Source organism: Bos javanicus, chromosome 10, assembly GCF_032452875.1.
Source record: "Bos javanicus breed banteng chromosome 10, ARS-OSU_banteng_1.0, whole genome shotgun sequence".
NCBI lineage: Eukaryota > Metazoa > Chordata > Mammalia > Artiodactyla > Bovidae > Bos > Bos javanicus.
Window position 1 is genome coordinate 91,438,892 of NC_083877.1, and position 18,319 is coordinate 91,457,210.

At 38.3% G+C, this 18,319-nt stretch overlaps 1 protein-coding gene across 11 annotated transcripts in view; it reads right to left on the minus strand.

Annotated features, from left to right (window-relative positions):
* The window catches only part of CEP128 (centrosomal protein 128), a 475,959-nt gene that overhangs the window by 2,620 nt on the left and 455,020 nt on the right, over nucleotides 1–18,319 (minus strand). For all 11 annotated transcript variants that reach the window (XM_061429611.1, XM_061429609.1, XM_061429607.1 and 8 more), the window contains one exon: nucleotides 4,715–4,823. In XM_061429611.1, the coding sequence (XP_061285595.1) occupies nucleotides 4,715–4,823 (109 nt within the window). The remainder of the gene's footprint in view (nucleotides 1–4,714; nucleotides 4,824–18,319) is intronic.

Below are 18,319 nucleotides of genomic sequence, written 5' to 3' on the forward strand. Positions count from 1 at the left end.
TTTCTGGGATTATTTATTTATATATATATATATTTAAATAAACATTATTTACAACAATGCTAGAATTATAGAAAAATTGCAATCTGCATTTATGTTTAAAATTGAGTTGATAGATACCAACTCCACCAACATTTAGCATTTGAATTTCAAAGCACTCGAGATGTCGAGAAGTCATCAGTTTGCTCCAGACTTCACTCAAATCCAGTCTGGTCTGGGCCCTGGGAGTGAAAGCCCAGTCCGGAAACTGTGTCCTTTAGCCTACAAGGAGCTATCCATGGAGACCAGTGGTCGGTCACTACTTATAAAAAAGTAAAAGTGACAGTTTCCAAAGCTGGCATCATGAGTCTCCCTCACTAAGCCCCCACTGTCTACAGGCTACAGGTAATGGAATCCAAGCCTGCTAAAAGAGTGTCCTGAATCATGGCCATAGCTTCCAGCCAGCCAGGATAAATTTGGTAGTAATCATGGCTGTAAATAATGGATTTCTGTGTTCCTATTTCCAATGGTCGTATAAACTTACAATTTATACATTTCTCCCCGTCCTCCTGGCAGGGAACCATCTACCTTTTCTTGAATTGACCTGAACTACACAAAGCTGACATAAATTACTACTGAAAACAAACTTCCATTAAGGCTGGGTCATTTCAGAGACCACAAATTATGCAGTATTTTCCCATTTCCTTTGTTTTTTCCATGGTCAGTGATTCTGCACTTTCGTTAGGTCACAGTTTTGACGGGGCACCGAAATCAGCAGCATCAGTGCCTTAGCGTCTTCAGCACAGACAAAAGAGCCTCATCCAGGGCAAATCCCAACCTGAGTCAGAAGGAGCCTGTTCCGTGGGCTCAGAAACTCGCATCAACCTCAGCACCTCAGTTTCCCGCCTTGTCTCCACGCAGGTCTCAGCTGCTCTAACCGCCCCCCTCCCCAACAGCTTTCATGGTGCAATCAGAAGGTGAAAGCAAAATCCAGCACATGCTAGTCAGACATAAAAGCTGGAGTTTTCTTAGTAGCATTTTATTTTTATAAGATTCCTTTTTAGCCAGAGTGTCCATACATACACATATCAAACAGCACCAAAGGACTACGTGGAAAAGACTGCGGCCTCTTGCCCTTTCCCTCCCAACCCACACACCTGCTCCCGGGAGTCAACCACAATCAACTCTTTTAGCTTTATTTTCTGTATTTACTTCAATTTTTGAGAGAAAAAGCAGCTCATATTGCTATTTTCTGAGTTATCGTTTTTAGACGTATCCACACCCATCCACTCCCCTTCACCCCATCCTCCCTATATAGTTACGTCTGGACTCCCAGTTATGTCAATAGTGAGTATTTATATTGACTGTAAATATGGCTCATACAAACCTAATAGGGTTACTCTGACACTGTTTCTTTTCATTTTTTTCCTGGAGCTAGTAATTGACCTGTGTTTTTATGTATTTTTATTTACTCTTTCTCCATAACCACCCTCAATTGTTTCTAATAGCTCAGTTAGACCTGTCATGTACCTACTAGTTTTTCTAAGTGCTCAAATGAATCCAATAATCTATCCAGTTTTTTTTTTATTTCCTAAAGCTTTTCCTGGTAGAATCTTTTGTTTCTTCCTTCCCTATGAGAGAATTGAAGAATACGAATGTCCAGATTAAAAAACCCCAGAGCAAATACGTAGAAAACTCAGTAAAACAAGACTCATGGGAGACATACCATCACAAAACTCAAAGAGGTTAAAGAGACAATCCTAAAAGTTGCCAGGCCAAGGTGCAGGGGGATAGCAATGGTGAAAACGATCATGTCAGAGGAATGGGAGTCAAATGGAAAGGACAGAAGGTTTTTCAATAGCAACACTAGATTTTGGAAGATAACTGTGTGATGACTTCAGAAGGAAAGTCTTTTTTAACCCAGAATTTTATAGCCAGCCAAAGTCTCAGTTAAGTGTGAATGGAAGAAACCCATTCTCAGAAATACGAAAATGAAAAATTTACCTCCCTTTCTTGGATGTGCTCCCGCAAAAGAACTGAAACCAGCAGAGGAAGGCCGGGGGTGACCAAAGAAACAGGGCATCCACCATACAGGAGGAAGGGGAAGAAAAAACCTCAGGGCGACAGCTGTGCAATAGCCGTTTACTGGGCGGGCCGTGTCATCTGCCCACTTCTGGCCTTTGTCCTGCTTTCTTGTCCTCTCTTTCCAGGACTCTCACTAGTCACGGTCTGTCCTTCCTGTATTGGTTTTTCTGAATATTTTCTCTCTTCTATTGCCCTTTTTCCTTATCTTCTGCTTTCTTTGAGGTTTCTCAACTTTGTCGTTTCCCACCTTTCTCGTTTATCATATTGAACATTTCCGAGGCCGCCTAGCTCGTGCTCCTTTTTCATAGCATCTTGCTCTTATTTTTACTGGTTGCACTACCTCCTCATATCTCTGAGGACATTCATATTTTTAAGATGTCTTTTGTTCCCTGTATTATCAACTTACTGCAGGCTCCATTTTTCTCTTTGTTGATCTTGACAAATCTCCGTTTTAATTTTGCAGTGTCAAGAAAATTTTTAGGACAGGATAACTTCTATAACTAAGCTGAAATTGTGTGTACCACAAAAAAATGGAGAAGTATCCAGGGTGATCATAATTCAATTCCAAAAGCCATCATGAAAAACATACAGAAAATTCAAAGTTCATCAGAAAAGTAAATTAGAATAAATATTATTTCTAGAAATGTTTATTAAATCACCTAAAATGAGTAACAATAGGCACCTATGATTAAACTTTTTAAAGTATCCTTAAAAACATGGGGGAGGTACGTATGGGAGGAAAATCATAAAACTTGTTAAAAAGAATAGCAAAATATATGGATATGTATAAATAATCAATAAATTAATAAAGAGGTTTACTTTTTAAGCTATTTTTTCAGTCAGATTATATAATATAGGCTAATAAAGTATTTCCTTATCCAAATAATGTTCTCAATGATATTTTTCCTGATTCTTACTTAATTTTCTGTGTCAGTGTATTTATATAGAAGCCTACAGCAGCCTGTGAGTACTACATCTTAGGAAATGACCAGTGTTAGTCATGAAATGCTACGGAGTGAAAAGCCAAATACAGTTTCTTCTACTGCCTGTCATAATATTAAATAAAATTCTAAAAATGTTGATGTTTTCCCCTTAATGTCTTCAAAGGAACCTTTCTAGGAGCCTTTCTAAGGAGGAACCTTTCTAAGGAGCTTTCTGCAAGTTATAAAGGCAAAATGAAATGCCAGTAGAACAAAGCCCTCTGTGCTCATAGCCTGCCGCTGCTTATTTCCAGGCTCTTGATGTCTTAACGGATGGGGTACCATGTTGGTTTTTGGTGCTCGGTCCCCACCCTCCTCCTCTTCCATGTTTTCATACATCAAACAGACCTGAGGAAATTTTTCCATTGCTTAATATGAAAAATAAAAATTTTGTATAACTATATATATATCATATTCTGAGGTACCAGAACCAACCTGAGATATGATCCAAATTGAAGGGTGACTGCCAGATTAGAATAGCAGAGGGTTTATGAAAATATATAAAATCACTTGGAAAAATGGGGTTAGGACAGGAAAGGGAAAATGCTTAGCTGTTGGAATAAAATAATCATGATATAATGGAAGCCAAACCATTTGTCAGAAACTGATAAATATTTATTCAATGAATCCATGAATATAAATCATAAAAAATGAGTTATTATTTTATATTTGACCTACTTCTTTGTGGCTAATTTTGATATTTTATTTTATAGAAACCTAGCTTTTTAAAATGACAGCACTGTCCAACTGAATGTACAAACTCTATGTCCATGGGAAACTGAAGAGCTAAATGATGATCTAAACAAGAATCTATTAACATTTGAATCCCAAATGGCTTGGATAGAAGTGGACTTGAAATAAAAAAATTCATATACTCATTCATCTTACATTAACTGAGCATTTACTGTGTGCCAAGTTCCATATAGAATGCTGAGGAAACAGTGGTGTATAAACATCACCCCTATCATGGAGTTCACTCTTGGGTGAAGAGAAGAATCAGTAAATGAAATGTCACTGAATAGCAAATAATTCCATAATTTTCCAAGAAAGGTTTTAAAGGAAATTTGTAATGTGCATTGTGAGCACTCATAACAGCAACCATACTTAAAACTGTGAGTTCTGAAGGTTTTTTTAAGGACACTGCATCCAAGGAGAAGTACAAGTGGGGGAAGGTATTCTGGGTCAGCAGACTCACACTTTGTTAATGTTATAACCTTTTATTAATATTTACAGTATGTTATTCACAGAATGAAACCTACACAATAATAGTTTTCATATCCTTATTCTTGGTACAAAATTAGATATATCTGAATAGTTTTTCTACTTTTTGAAGACTTGGATTTTATTACAATACAATCTAACTTCCTTACTCACTCACCCACAGTTACTAGCAATCTCCATGCCAAAAAAACTGCTTAATTAAGATTTAGTGATTCAGTTTTAAGTTTTTGTGAGAAGTGTAAAGTCTAAAAAGAAGAGATTCCATATATTTTTAGTAAGTTGGTTAATATTATAAATGTCCTTGGGCATTATTTGTATGGTTCATAATGAAAACTTTTTCAAAATTACAACATGAATATTACTATCAAGCTCTGGTCTTTCACTTTAATCTTTCCATGAACTGAATTTTCTTAAATCCAATTTTAAAGCTAGTACTGGGCATCATTACTTACAGTTCAAGTGGGAAAATCGTGGACTAGACAGGAAGCGACTGTGATCCTGCCAACAAGATGACTGATCTAACCCATAAGCATGGGAGCTTTCAGCAAAGTTTCTGTCATCCTAAAAAAAGAGAGCACGGGCATTTCAGTTCAAATCATTGCAATATGTAAGGCTCAGGATTCACTTAAATGTACTGAAAATAAAACTGAACTTCAAGATACAAGCTATGTTATACCACAATTTAATATTATAATCCATGTAAAGAGAGAGAGAAGGAAATCACCTAAAGCCATGACAATATGACATATTTCTTTCCAGACTCTTTTTTCCCCCATGTGGATAAGATTTGTAAATTTTACTGTAAAACTCTGCGCTCTTCATTTATTTATATTTAATAATATAAATGGGCTTCCCTGGTGACTCAGAGGTAAAGAATCTGCTTGTCAATTCAGAAGACAAGGGTTTGATCCCTGGGTCAGACAGATCCCCTGGAGAAGGAAATGGCAACCTATTCCAGTATTCCTGCCTGGGAAATCCCGTGGACAGAGGAGCCTGGTGGGCTACAGTCCATGGGGTCGCAAAAGAGTCAGACATGACTTAGCAACTAAACAACAACAACAGCAGAGGCACTAATACAAAGTTGTAGAAAATCCTTATATTTAGCTTATGTTACTTTAGCTTATGTTACTCACATAAGGGGCTACCCTGGTGGCTCAGATGGTGCAGAATTTGCCTGCAATGCAGGAGACTTAGGTATGATCCCTGGGTCAGGAAGATCCCCTCAAGAAGGAAATGGAAACCCACTCCAGTATTCTTGTCTGGAGAATTCCATGGACAGAAGAACATGGCGGGCTACAGCCCATGGGTTTGCAAAGAGTTGAATACGATTGAGTGACTAACACTTTCACTACCCCCCACTCATATACTACCTAGTGAATATACTATGCTTTACTCAAGTCTTACTTTTCTGGGCATTTAGGTGGTTTTTCAATGTTTTACTCCTATAAATAACACTGTGAAAAATATATTTAAATATATAAACTTTCCCGTGGTTAGCAATATTCCTTATGACAAATGCTTGGGTGGAAATACTGTGCCAATAAAAACAATTTGATGATTTTAAATACATTTACCTAGACTGCTTTCCATGATTATAAATATTGTTACTCATTCAACAATATTTAGTACATAAACAAAAATGAACCCTTGTGGATTCTATGAAATTTTCCTTTTCCTCAAATCTTAGCTGAAAAGGGGAATTATCTTTGAATAATTTCACTAGCTAAATAGGTTAGAAAACAGATGCTTTAATATACCTTTCATTGATAAATAGTAAAAATTGCATATTTTCCCTCCTAAATGTTTTCTAATTATCTGCTACACTTCATTTTTCTTCCTCATACTCATTCATTCATTCAATAATTACTTATTTGGCACCTACTATGTGCTGGTCAAAGAGCAAGTATAAAACATCGATGCAAATGATCCTGAAGGATGGCAGAAGGGAAAAACATTAAACAAACTATACAAAACACAATTCAGTTAAAAACTCTGGTAAGAACTATAAGAAGAAGAGTAAATAATAGGAAGAACTACATTTAGATTTGAGGTCCAGAGAAGTTACCTCTGGAGATGATATTGAAGGCGATACTTGAGTGCTGAGTACGAACCAATGAATCAGCCAGATGAAAATCGTACGTGGAGGATGGAAAAAGTAGGAGGTGAGGAGTCCCAGTGAGGTGGTGAGAGAGTGGTGCTCTAGACTCCTGTGGAGGTGCTGAGGTGAGAAAGAGTTCGGTGTGTTTGAAGAACTGAGGGAAAGCCCACGGCTTAGGCACACTGAGCCTGGGGAAGCGACTGAAGTGATATCCAGAGGTCGGATTTGGCGTGCGGATTTTTTTCCTTAGGTACGATCAGAAGGCAATCAATGGTTTTGAGGAGAGGAATGATATGTTTCCATGTGTATTTCTCAAAGATTATTCTGGCCTCTGTGGAAAACAGGCTGGAGTACCCCAAACATGGAAGTGGGAATACCAGTTAAAAGATAGGAACTGGGGATGACTGGGGTCAAGGGAGACGAAGGGATTGAGAATGGTGCCAAAAATGCTGGATGAAACAACTGCAGGCAGTCCATGAGGTCACAAAGAGTCGGACGTGGCTGAGGGACTGACCTGAACTGAGGCGGCCCAGACAGGTTCCTCAAAACTCACATACAGAAAGGCCTCACTCAGCATGACTCTCTGATGACTTAGCTGCTGTTCTCTGCACTAGGTACCAAGTTTATATTGTATTTCTTTGTCACACTTATATGTATGAAATGCCAAAGAAAGGTTAAAAGACTAAATATGTATGTGTGTGTGTGTCTGTGTGTATATATATATGCATGCATGGGTTTCCCTGATAGCTCAGCTGGTAAAGAATCCCCCTGCAATGCAGGAGACCCCAGTTCAACTCCTGGGTCAGGAAGATACCCTGGAGATGGGATAGGCTACCCACTCTAGTGTTTTTTGGGCTTCCCTGGTGGCTCAGCTGGTAAAGAAACTGCCTGTAATGTAGGAGACCTGGGTTCAATCCCTGGGGAACTGAAGGGCTCCCAGTTCAACTCCTGGGTCAGGAAGATACCCTGGAGAAGGAAATGGCTACCCACTCTAGTATTCTGATCCAGAGAATTCCATGGACTGTATAGTCCACAGGGTTGCAAAAGAGTCAACCACGACTGAGTGACTTTCGCTTCACATATGCATGCATACACACACACACATTTATAAAAATCCATTTATTCTGAGCTAAATGCATGAACATAATCCTAAAATGACTTAACAGCATCATTTTCATGTACCAAAAGGGAGTTCAGTTTCATTTAAGATGAAAGCCGGAGGTGTTAGCAAATGACAGACAGCTTTCATTAATCATGAGAATTTCATAAGAAACTGGAAGTCATTCATTATAGGTTTGCTGGAGAGAAAGGCTATATTGTTGACCCTTGAACAACACAGGGGTTAGGGGTGTTGACCCTCTGTACAGGCAAAAATCCTTATATAACTTGTAGTTGGCCCTCCGTATCCGTAGTTTGCATCTATGAATTCAATCCACTGCAGACTGTGTAGTACTGCAGTATTTACTCGATAAAAATCTGCATATAAGCGGACATACGCAGTTGAAACCCATGTTGTTCAAGGGCCAACTGTATTAAACGTCCTCATTTTCTACATACGAAAATAGAAATATGAGTTGTTGAATAAGTAAAAAAAATTGAAGGAAAAGGGATAACAGTGCTAAATTGTATGTATATATTAACCCAGTGTCAAAATATATGAAGCAAAACTGGTAGAACTATAAGGAAAAAGTATGCAAATCTATAATTATAGTTATTGGGCTTCCCCTGTGGCTCAGCAATAAAGAATCTGCTTGCAGTCAGGAGAGGCAAGGGACATAGGTTTGATTCCTGGGCTGGGAAGACCCCTTGGAGAAGAAAATGGCACCCCACTCCAGTATTCTTGCCTGGAAAATCCCATGGACGGAGGAGCCTGGCGGGCTACAGTCCACGGGGCCACTGAGTCAACACGACTGAACACAAGCACACACATAATTATAGTTGGATATTTCGACATTCCTCTCTCAGCAACTCATTTAACTCAGTAACTCTCTCACACAACATTTAGATAAAGAATTGAGTTGAACAACGCTACTGGCCAACTAGACCTAACTGGTATTTATAGAATACTCTATCCCAAAACAGCTGATTACAAGTTTTTTTTCAAGTGCACATCCAACATTCTGCAAAATACATTATATGCTTGGTGGCAAAACAAATCTCAATAAATTTAAGATGACTGAAATTATACAAAGGATGCTGTCTGACCACAGGGAGTGACGGAAGAAATCAACAACAGATGGATATCTGAAAATTCTCAAATATTTAGAAATTAAAGAACATACTTCTAAGTAACTCATGAGTAGAGATCAAAAGAAAAATTTTAAAAAAATTTACTTGTATGAAAATAAAAGCACAATTTATCAGAGTTTGTGAGAAGGCATTAAAAGTGTATTTGGAGGGATATGTAGAACATTAAAATGTGTATATTACAAAAGAAGAAGTCTCAAATTGATAATCCAAGTTTCCACTTTAAGAAACTAGAACATGAACAGCAAATTAAGCATAAATTAAGTAAAAGGAAGGAAATAATACAGAGCAAAGGTCAATTAAATCAAAAGCAGAAAAACAGTGAAAATATGAAACCCATAGTGGGTTTTGTTTTTTTTTTTTTTTTAAAGAGCAATAAAATCTAAAAATCTCTTCAGAGACTGATTAGGGAAAAAAGAGGGAAGATATATGTAGAATGAAAGGAGGATATACTATTATGCCTATAGACATTAAGAAGGTAATTAGGAAATATGAACAACTCTGCCAATAATTTAGACAACTTAGACCAAATGGGTATAAGTAAACAGCCTTAAAATGTGTCATCCAGTACTTCTACTTCTAGGCATCTAGATTAGGTTAATAAATTCAAGATATGGACAAAGATTTTTATACCAGGATATTAATCAATTGATTATAGTAGAAAAAAGCTGAAATTAATTTTAAATTTTCAACAACATGAGATTGGGAAATAAACTATGGCATAACCATAATGATGATCATAGTGAAAATTCATATATATATATATGTAATTCATTTATATATATAAAGTGCTAAATAAAGAGGAAAGAAAATTGTCAACAAATAATGATTTCAACGTAAAAAGGTATTTATAAGTAAGAATTGGGAAACATACACCTTTAAATTAAGCAAATAGGTTTTTAAAAAATTTGCTCTTTATTTTCTTTTCAATATTTTTCCACATTTTCCAAATTGTGCCATATTTTTAACTGTGATATGCCAAGAAGCTGGTTGCATCATTAAAAATATAAGAGGTCCTTTTTCTGTAAACAGAAAAGATATAATCTGTGCTTTGATGCCAGTTGGTTTTGTTTCAGAAATGTAAAACCCTACCTTGGCAAGAATGAATAGGATTTGACGACCCTTGTGGACTTCTCCTTCCTCTGGGAGGCACACTCTGAGGCTGTCATTACACCAGCTGGTTCATTCAGCAAGATGCCCAGATCTACACCTCCACTCCTGTCCTTTTCTCTGTCTTTCTCAGTCCAGGCATCAGTGGGCAAATATGAGTGTGTCTGCTTTCCCTTGAGTTTTCCTTTCTCTTATTGGCCCATAATCATCTAAGCATCTTTTTAGTGGGAAACCTTTTATTATGCTTTTCTCTTTCACATTTTATATAGAAAGCATGATTAAGTGAAGATTTCCAGCACTGACTGAGAACACAACTCTCCTTTCTATCTGTGCATCTTCCAACTCCCCGAGGCCTTTAGAATTTCACATCTGAACATAATAGATCCATGGTTTTGGCTCGAGTTACCCCATGTCAGCTCATTCTAAAGTAGCTGTTGGCATACAGCTGGGACTCCACGAACAGTTGACCCTTGAACAACACATGCTTGAACTGCGTGTGTCCACTTAAACACAGATTTTTTTTTCCAATAGTATATACTGTAGTACGATATGATTTGCTGTTGGTTGAATCTAAGAATGAGAAATAATACCTTGGATGCAGAGGGCTAACTACAATTTACAAATGGATTTTCAAGTGCACTGAGGGTCAGTGCCCTTAACTCCCGAGGTGTCCAAGGGTCAGCTGTATGTCTTTAAGTTTCAACATTTTACAAATCTTCAAAAGATTGCCAGAATCCCCAGGGTTACCTAGAAATAAATAATGAAATGATCCCTAGAAGAACACCCTAAAAGAAAAATATTTCACTATCCTTTTGAACAAATCAACATGTCAGAATATGAAAACAATATCTTCAAATCCTCCAATTATATATTGATATTTAATTTTTGGACTTTCTATGCAAGTAAAGTTTATAGGGTCACCATAAGATGGCTATTTCTAATTTCTACATTTTTTCAATTAAATACTTATATATTAAAAAGGAAGTATTGGTTAAAAAGGAAGATTCTTTGCAAGCTTTTGTTTTTTGCCAACTCTCACATCCTTAGCACAGGGACCTATTTTTATTACTGTCTTAAGTCTCAACAAGCTATTTAGCCATAATTCCCTGCAAAAATTCCACTGGGTGAAGGAACTTGCAATTTCTAATATTTTCCCTGGGTTTCTTCCACTTCTCTTTCATAACACACATTGTAATTGGTTTCTTAAAAGTTGTTCCAACTTGACTAAATCTTTTTGCTAAACTGATCTCTAATGATTAATATTTAATGATGCCCACCAAGTATTTTTCTCACAGAAATATTGTAAGTTCAAAGTTTATAAGATAAATGCTGCATTTAATTTTTTAAAAAATTTTAATTTATCCAACTCTTCCCCTAGAGAAAAGGAAAAGACACTTATGTGTCTTGTCTTTTTTTTGTCTGAATCTGTGGCAGAAATGTTTTCTTGAATTTGTCTCTAGCCTAACAATGTTCCCCATTTTTATTCCCAATTCTCCATTAGTGCTTGAAAAAGCTTAACCTTTTCCTCAGTAAACTTTATTCCTATTTGAAAGTTCTAACTGGACAGTTTACTTCAAGTTAGCCTTCCATAACTCAATCTGCGTGGCTGCCATTATATAGCTTTTAACTTCCATAAGGTTGTGGCTTTGATCACCTCTTTCTATATTTCCACCTACCCATCCTAATCTTCACAGTTCAGGATGGTGCCATATGCAATAAGGAACTCAATAATGATCATGTTCCTGAACGTCTGCTCTGTGGAAGTGGAAAGTAGCAGACTGTCACTCTCAGTATCTTCATGTAAGAAAAGGACAGAGCTGGGCAAGATCATCTCCTAGGATTTCTCAGCACTGACATTCTGAAATTCTAATCTACCCAAGCAGAACCACGGAACAATCAGAACATCTAACAACCCAAACCATCTTTTCCAAAATTAAATCATAATGCAATAAACATGAAGCCACATTCAGCCACAGAGGAACAGACTCATGAAAAATACTGTATTGGATCAGGCCATTTGATAAATTTACCTATATTCAATTGCTATTTTATGGTGTAAAAATTTAATATTCTTAGTGACTCATTAAAAAAAAAAGGAGTATACTCAGCTTTTGTTGTGTATGTGTGTTTTTTTTTTTTTTTTTTACCCATTTCAGACTTGGCTCTATATGATTTTAATCCATTTTCAAAAACCAAACATATTCACAGTGGGTAAAAATTTCCCATAAACAAAGATACTCAAAAAAATGTGTCACTGACTTCAGAAACAAAGGGAGAGATGCAAAGATATTTTATAATGATGGTTCCCGGAACCAATGTTTATTCCCTGAAAGTGACTATTTAAAAGGAAACAAGGATTGTTTGGATACATATGTTATGGTATATTTATTACAAACTAACAAGACAATTAACTGGCATTATCACTCACCTAGAGCCAGACATCCTGGAATGAGAAGTCAAGTGGGCCTTAGGAAGCACCACTACAAACAAAGCTAGTGGAGCTGATGGAGTTCCAGTTGAGCTCTTTCAAAACCTAAAAGATGATGCTGTGAAAGTGCTGCATTCAATATGCCAGCAAATGTGGAAAACTCAGCAGTGGCCACAGGACTGGAAAAGGTCAGTTTTCATTCCAATCCCAAAGAAAGGCAATGTCAAAGAATGTTCAAACTACTGCACAACTGAAGTCATCTCACACGCTAGTAAAGAAAATTCTCCAAGCCAGGCTTCAGCAATACATGAACCATGAACTTCCAGATGTTCAAGCTGGTTTTAGAAAAGGCAGAGGAACCAGAGATCAAATTGCCAACATCTGCTGGATCATCGAAAAAGCAAGAGAGTCCCAGAAAAATATTTATTTCTGTTTTACTGACAACACCAAAGCCTTTGACTGTGTGGATCACAACAAACTCTGGAAAATTCTTCAAGAGATGAGAATACCAGACCACCTGACCTGCCTCCTGAGAAATCTGTATGCAGGTCAGGAAGCAACAGTTAGAACTCGACATGGAACAACAGACTGTTTCCAAATAGCAAAACGAGTACGTCAAGGCTATATACTGTCACTCTGCTTATTTAACTTATATGCAGAGTACATCATGAGAAATGCTGGGCTGGAAGAAGCACAATCTAGAATCAAGATTGCCGTGAGAAATATCAATAACCTCAGATATGCAGATGACACCACCCTTACGGCAGAAAGTAAAGAAGAACTAAAGAACCTCTTGATGACAGTGAAAGAAGAGAGTGAAAAAGTTGGCTTAAAGCTCAACACTCAGAAAACGAAGATCATGGCATCCAGTCCCATCACTTCATGGCAAATAGATGGGGAAACAGTGGAAACAGTGGCTGACTTTATTTTGGGGGGCTCCAAAATCACTGCAGATGGTGATTGCAGCCATGAAATGAAGACACTTACTCCTTGGGAGGAAAGTTATGACCAACCTAGACAGCGTATTAAAAAGTAGAGATATTACTATGCCAACAAAGGTCAGTCTAGTCAAGGCTATGATTTTTCCAGTAGTCATGTATGGATGTGAGTGTTGTATTATAAAGAAAGCTGAGTGCCAAAGAATTGATGCTTTTGAACTGTGGTGTTGGAGAAGACTCTTGAGAGTCCCTTGGACTGCAAGGAGATCCAACCAGTCCATCCTAAAGGAAATCAGTCCTGGGTGCTCCTTGGAAGGACTATGTTGAAACTGAAACTCCAATACTTTGGCCACCTGATGCAAAGAATTGACTCATTTGAAAAGACCCTGATGCTCCTCATTGAAGGCAGGAGGACAAGGGGACGACAGAGGATGAGATGGTTGGATGGCATCACCGACTCAATGGTCATGTGTTTGGGTAAGCTCCGGGAATTGGTGATGGACAGGGAGGCCTGGCATGCTGCAGATCATGGGGTCACAAAGATTTGGACATGACTGAGAAACTGAATTGAACTGATGTACCTGATATATTTAGAATTTTGAATTCAATATGATTAACAATTGTATCTTTACAGTTAACTTTCTTCATAATCTTTCCTTTCTTAATGCTCTTATTGAGCAAATTATTGTGAATATTGAAGAAAGCATGTGGTTTGTCAGGGGAACTGGGTTTGGTAGGGTTAAAAAAAATAAAAACCGTAATGAATGCAGAGTTCCAGAGAACAGCAAGGAGAGATAAGAAGTCTTTCTTAAGTGAACAACGCAAAGAGATAGAGGAAAACAGTATGATGGAAAGTTAGGGATCTCATCAAGAAATCTGGAGATATCAGGGGAACGTTTCATGAAAGGATGGGCACAATAAAGGACAGAGACAGTAAGGACCTAAGAGAAGCAGAAGAGTTTAAGAAGTGGCAAGAATACATAGAACTATACAAAACAGGTATTAATGACGATACTGATGATGGTATAGTCCATCATCTAGGGCCAAACATCCTGGAGTCAAATGGGCTTTAGGAAGCATTACTACAAACAAGGCTACTGCAGGTGATGGAATTCTAGCTGAGTTATTTAAAATCCTATAATATGATGCTGTTAAAGTGCTGCACTCAATATGTCAGCAAATTTGGAAAACTCAGCCAGCGGCCTAGGGCTAGAAAAGGTCCAATTTTCATTCCGATCCCAAAGAAAGGTAGTGCCAAAGAATGTTCAAACTACTGGACAACTGTGTTCATTTCACATGCCAGCAAGGTCATGCTCATAATACTTCAAGCTAGGCTTCAGCAGTACCTGAGCTGAGAAATTCCAGATGTACAAGCTGGGTTTAGAAAAGGTAGGGGAACCAGAGATCAGACTGCCAACTTTCACTGGATCACAGAGAAAGTAAGGGAATTCCAGAAAAACCATCTACTTCTGCTTTGTTGACTATGCTTAAAACTTTGTGTGGTTTCCACAACAAACTATGGAAAATTCTTAGAGATGGGCATACCAGACCACCTTACTTGTCTCCTGAGAAATCTGTATGTGGGTTAAGAAGCAACAGTTAGAACCGGACATGGAACAATGGACTAGTTTAAAATTCAGTTCAGTTCAGTCGCTGAAGTAGTTGTTTTTCTGGAACTCTCTTGCTTTCTCATGATCCAACAGATGTTGGCAATTTGATCTCTGGTTTCTCTGCTTTTTCTAAAACCAGCTTGAACATCTGGAAGTTCAGTGTTCACATCCTGTTGAAGCCTGGCTTGGAGAATTTTGAGCATTACTTTGCTAGCGTGTGAGATGAGTGCAATTGTGCGGTAGTTTGAGCATTCTTTGGCATTGCCTTTCTTTGGGATTGGAATGAAAACTGACCTTTTCCAGTCCTGTGGCCACTGCTGAGTTTTTCACATTTGCTGGCATACTGAGTGCAGCACTTTCACAGCATCATCTTTTAGGATTTGAAATAGCTCAACTGGAATTCCATCACCTCCACTAGCTTTGTTTCTAGTGATGCTTCCTAAGGCCCACTTGATTTTGCATTCCAGGATGTCTGGCTCTAGGCGAGTGATCACACCATTGTGATTATCTGGGTCATGAAGATCTTTTTTGTATAGTTCTTCTGTGTATTCTTGCCACCTCTTCTTAATATCTTCAGCTTCTGTTAGGTCCATAACATTTCTGTCCTTTATTGAGCCCATCTTTGCATGACATGTCCCCTTGGTATCTCTAATTTTCTTGAAGAGATCTCTAGTTTTTCCCATTCTATTGTTTTCCTCTATTTCTTTGCACTGATCACTGAGTAAGGCTTTCTTATCTCTTCTTGCTATTCTTTGGAACTCTGCATTCAAATGGGTATATCTTTCCTTTTCTCCTTTGCCTTTTGCTTCTCTTCTTTTCACAGCTATTTGAAAGGCCTCCTCAGACAACCATTTTGCCTTTCTTTTTCTTGGGGATGGTCTTGATCACTGCCTCTTATGCAATATCACGAACCTCGGTCCATAGTTCTTGAGGCACTCGGTCTATCAGATAATCCCTTGAATCCATTTGTCACTTCCAGTGTATAATCCTAAGTAATTTGATTTAGGTCATACCTGAATGGTCTAGTGGTTTTCCCCACTTTCTTCAATTTAAGTCTGAATTTGATAATAAGGAGTTCATGATCTGAGGCACAGTCAGCTCCCAGTCTTGCTTTTGCTGACTGTATAGAGCTTTGCCATCTTTGGTTGCAAAGATATAATCAATTTGATTTCGGTATTGACCATCTGGTGATGTCTGTGTGTAAAGTCTTCTCTTATGTTGTTGGAAGAGGGTGTTTGTTATGACCAGTGCGTTCTCTTGGCAAAACCCTGTTAGCCTTTGCCCTGCTTCATTATGTACTCCAAGGCCAAATTTGCCCGTTACTCTAGGTATTTCAATTTAGGAAAAAATAGTTTAAAATTAGGAAAGGAGTATGTCAAGGCTGTATATTGTCACCCTGCTTATTTAACTTAAATACAGAGTAAATCATGTGACATGCCAGGCTGGATGAATTACAAGCTGGAATCAAGATTGCTGGAAGAAATATCAACAACCTCAGATATGCAGATGACACCACCCTTATGGCAGAAAAAGAAGAGGAACTAAAGAGCTTCTTGATGAAAGTGAAAGAGGAGAGTTTAAAACTGGTTTTAAACTCTGCATTCTGGTTTAAAACTCAGCATTCAAAAAACTAAGATCATGGCATCTGGTTCCATCAGTTCATGGCAAATAGAAGGCAAAAAAGTGGAAGCAGTGACAGACTTTATTTTCCTGGGCTCCAAAATCACTGTGGATGGTGACTGCAGCCATGAAATTAAAAGACGCTTGCTCCTTGGAAGGAAAGCTATGACCAACCTAGACAGTGTATTAAAAAGCAGACACATTACTTTGCCAACAAAGGTCCATATAGTCCAATTTATGTTTTTTCCAAAGGCCTTGTATGGATGTGAGAGTTGAACCATAAAGAAAGCTGAGAACCAAAGAATTGATGCTTTCGAACTGTGGTGTTGGAGAAGACTTTTCAGAGTCCCCTGGACTACAAGGAGATCAAGGCAGTCAACTGAGGAAATCAGTACTGAATATTCGTTGGAAGGACTGATGCTGAAGCTGAAGTTCCAATACTTTGGCCACCCGATTGGAAGACCTGACTCACTGGAAAAGACCCTGATGTTGGGAAAGATTGAGGGCAGGAGGAGAAGAGGGTGACAGAGGATGAAATGGTTAGGTAGCATCACCAACTCAATGGATGTGAATTTGATCAAACTTTGAGAGACAGTGAAGGACAGAGAATCCTGATGTGATGCAGTCCAGTTTGGAGTCGCAAAGAATCGGACATGTCTTAGCAACTGCACAAGAATAGCAAAAAATATGTTCATACAAGTACACATTTTGACTTTTAATTAATCACTTTTGCTCCTTTGCTATTTTCAGGTTTTATAGCAAAAAATATCTCAACTTGGCAACCTTTTGTTTAACTTTTAAAATGGCAAGATGCAATCAACTAGTTAAATATTATGGCTGGAAAGTTAGTCTTAATCCATTCAAAAGAACAAAAATTGCTTCAGAGTTCATCATGATTCAATTACCTATGAGGTTTCAGATGTGTCATCTAATAATTACTGGGAAAATAACAATGAAATCTGTTAGAATTCCATGAAAGGCTGAAGTTAGGAAAAAAAAGTTTAATCATCAAATTAGCATGCATTGTGTATTCTGGAGTCAAAGATAAGGCAGACAGCGTCTGCCCTCCAAAGTCATATAATCCATAGAATAGCATTTCCCAAATTTCAGTATTTACCTTTAGCTATATTTACTATTTCTTTTATGGTAACTTAAAGATTAGACTTGCACCTCAAATCATCAGTTTACCCCTCCGCCCCCAGTGGCTCAGATGGTAAAGAATCTGCCTGCAACATGGGAGACCCAGGTTCGATCCCTGGGTAGGGAAGATCCCCTGGAGGAGGGCATGGCAACCCACTCCAGTATTCTTGCCTGGAGAATCCCATGGACAGAGGAGCCTGGTGGGCTACAGGTCCATAGGGTCACAAAGAGTGACCCTTTAAAGGGTCACTTTACTTTAAAAAAAAGTCACTTAAAGTGACTTACTTTTTTTTTTTTTTTTTTAAGATTAGTTGCTGCTGCTGCTGCTGTTATGTCACTTCAGTCGTGTCTGACTCTGTGCAACCCCATAGATGGCAGGCCACCAGGCTCCGCCGTCCCTGGGATTCTCCAGGCAAGAACACTGGAGTGGGTTGCTTGCACCTTAAATCATCAGTCCTCAATCTTTTTGGCACCAGGGACCAGTATTGTGGAAGACAATTTTTCCAATGAGGGAGTTTGGGTTGATTCAAGTGCAGTAGGCTTCAAGCTCTTAAGAGAATCTAATGCCACTGCTGATTTGATAGGAGGTGGAGCTCAGGCCTTAATGTGAGTGATGGGAAAGGCTGTAAAGACAGGCAAAGCATTGCTTGCCCGCCACTCATCTCCTGCTATGTAGCCAGGTTCCTAACTCAGGCCAGGGACCATTTCTGGTCTGTGGCACAAAGGTTGGGGACCCTTGCCCTAAATCTCTATATAGGGCTTCCCAGGTGGCGCAATGATAATGAATCTGCCTGCCAATGCAGGAGTCGCAAGAGACAAGGGTTTGATCTCTGGGTCAGGAAGATCCCCTGGAGTAGGAAATGGCA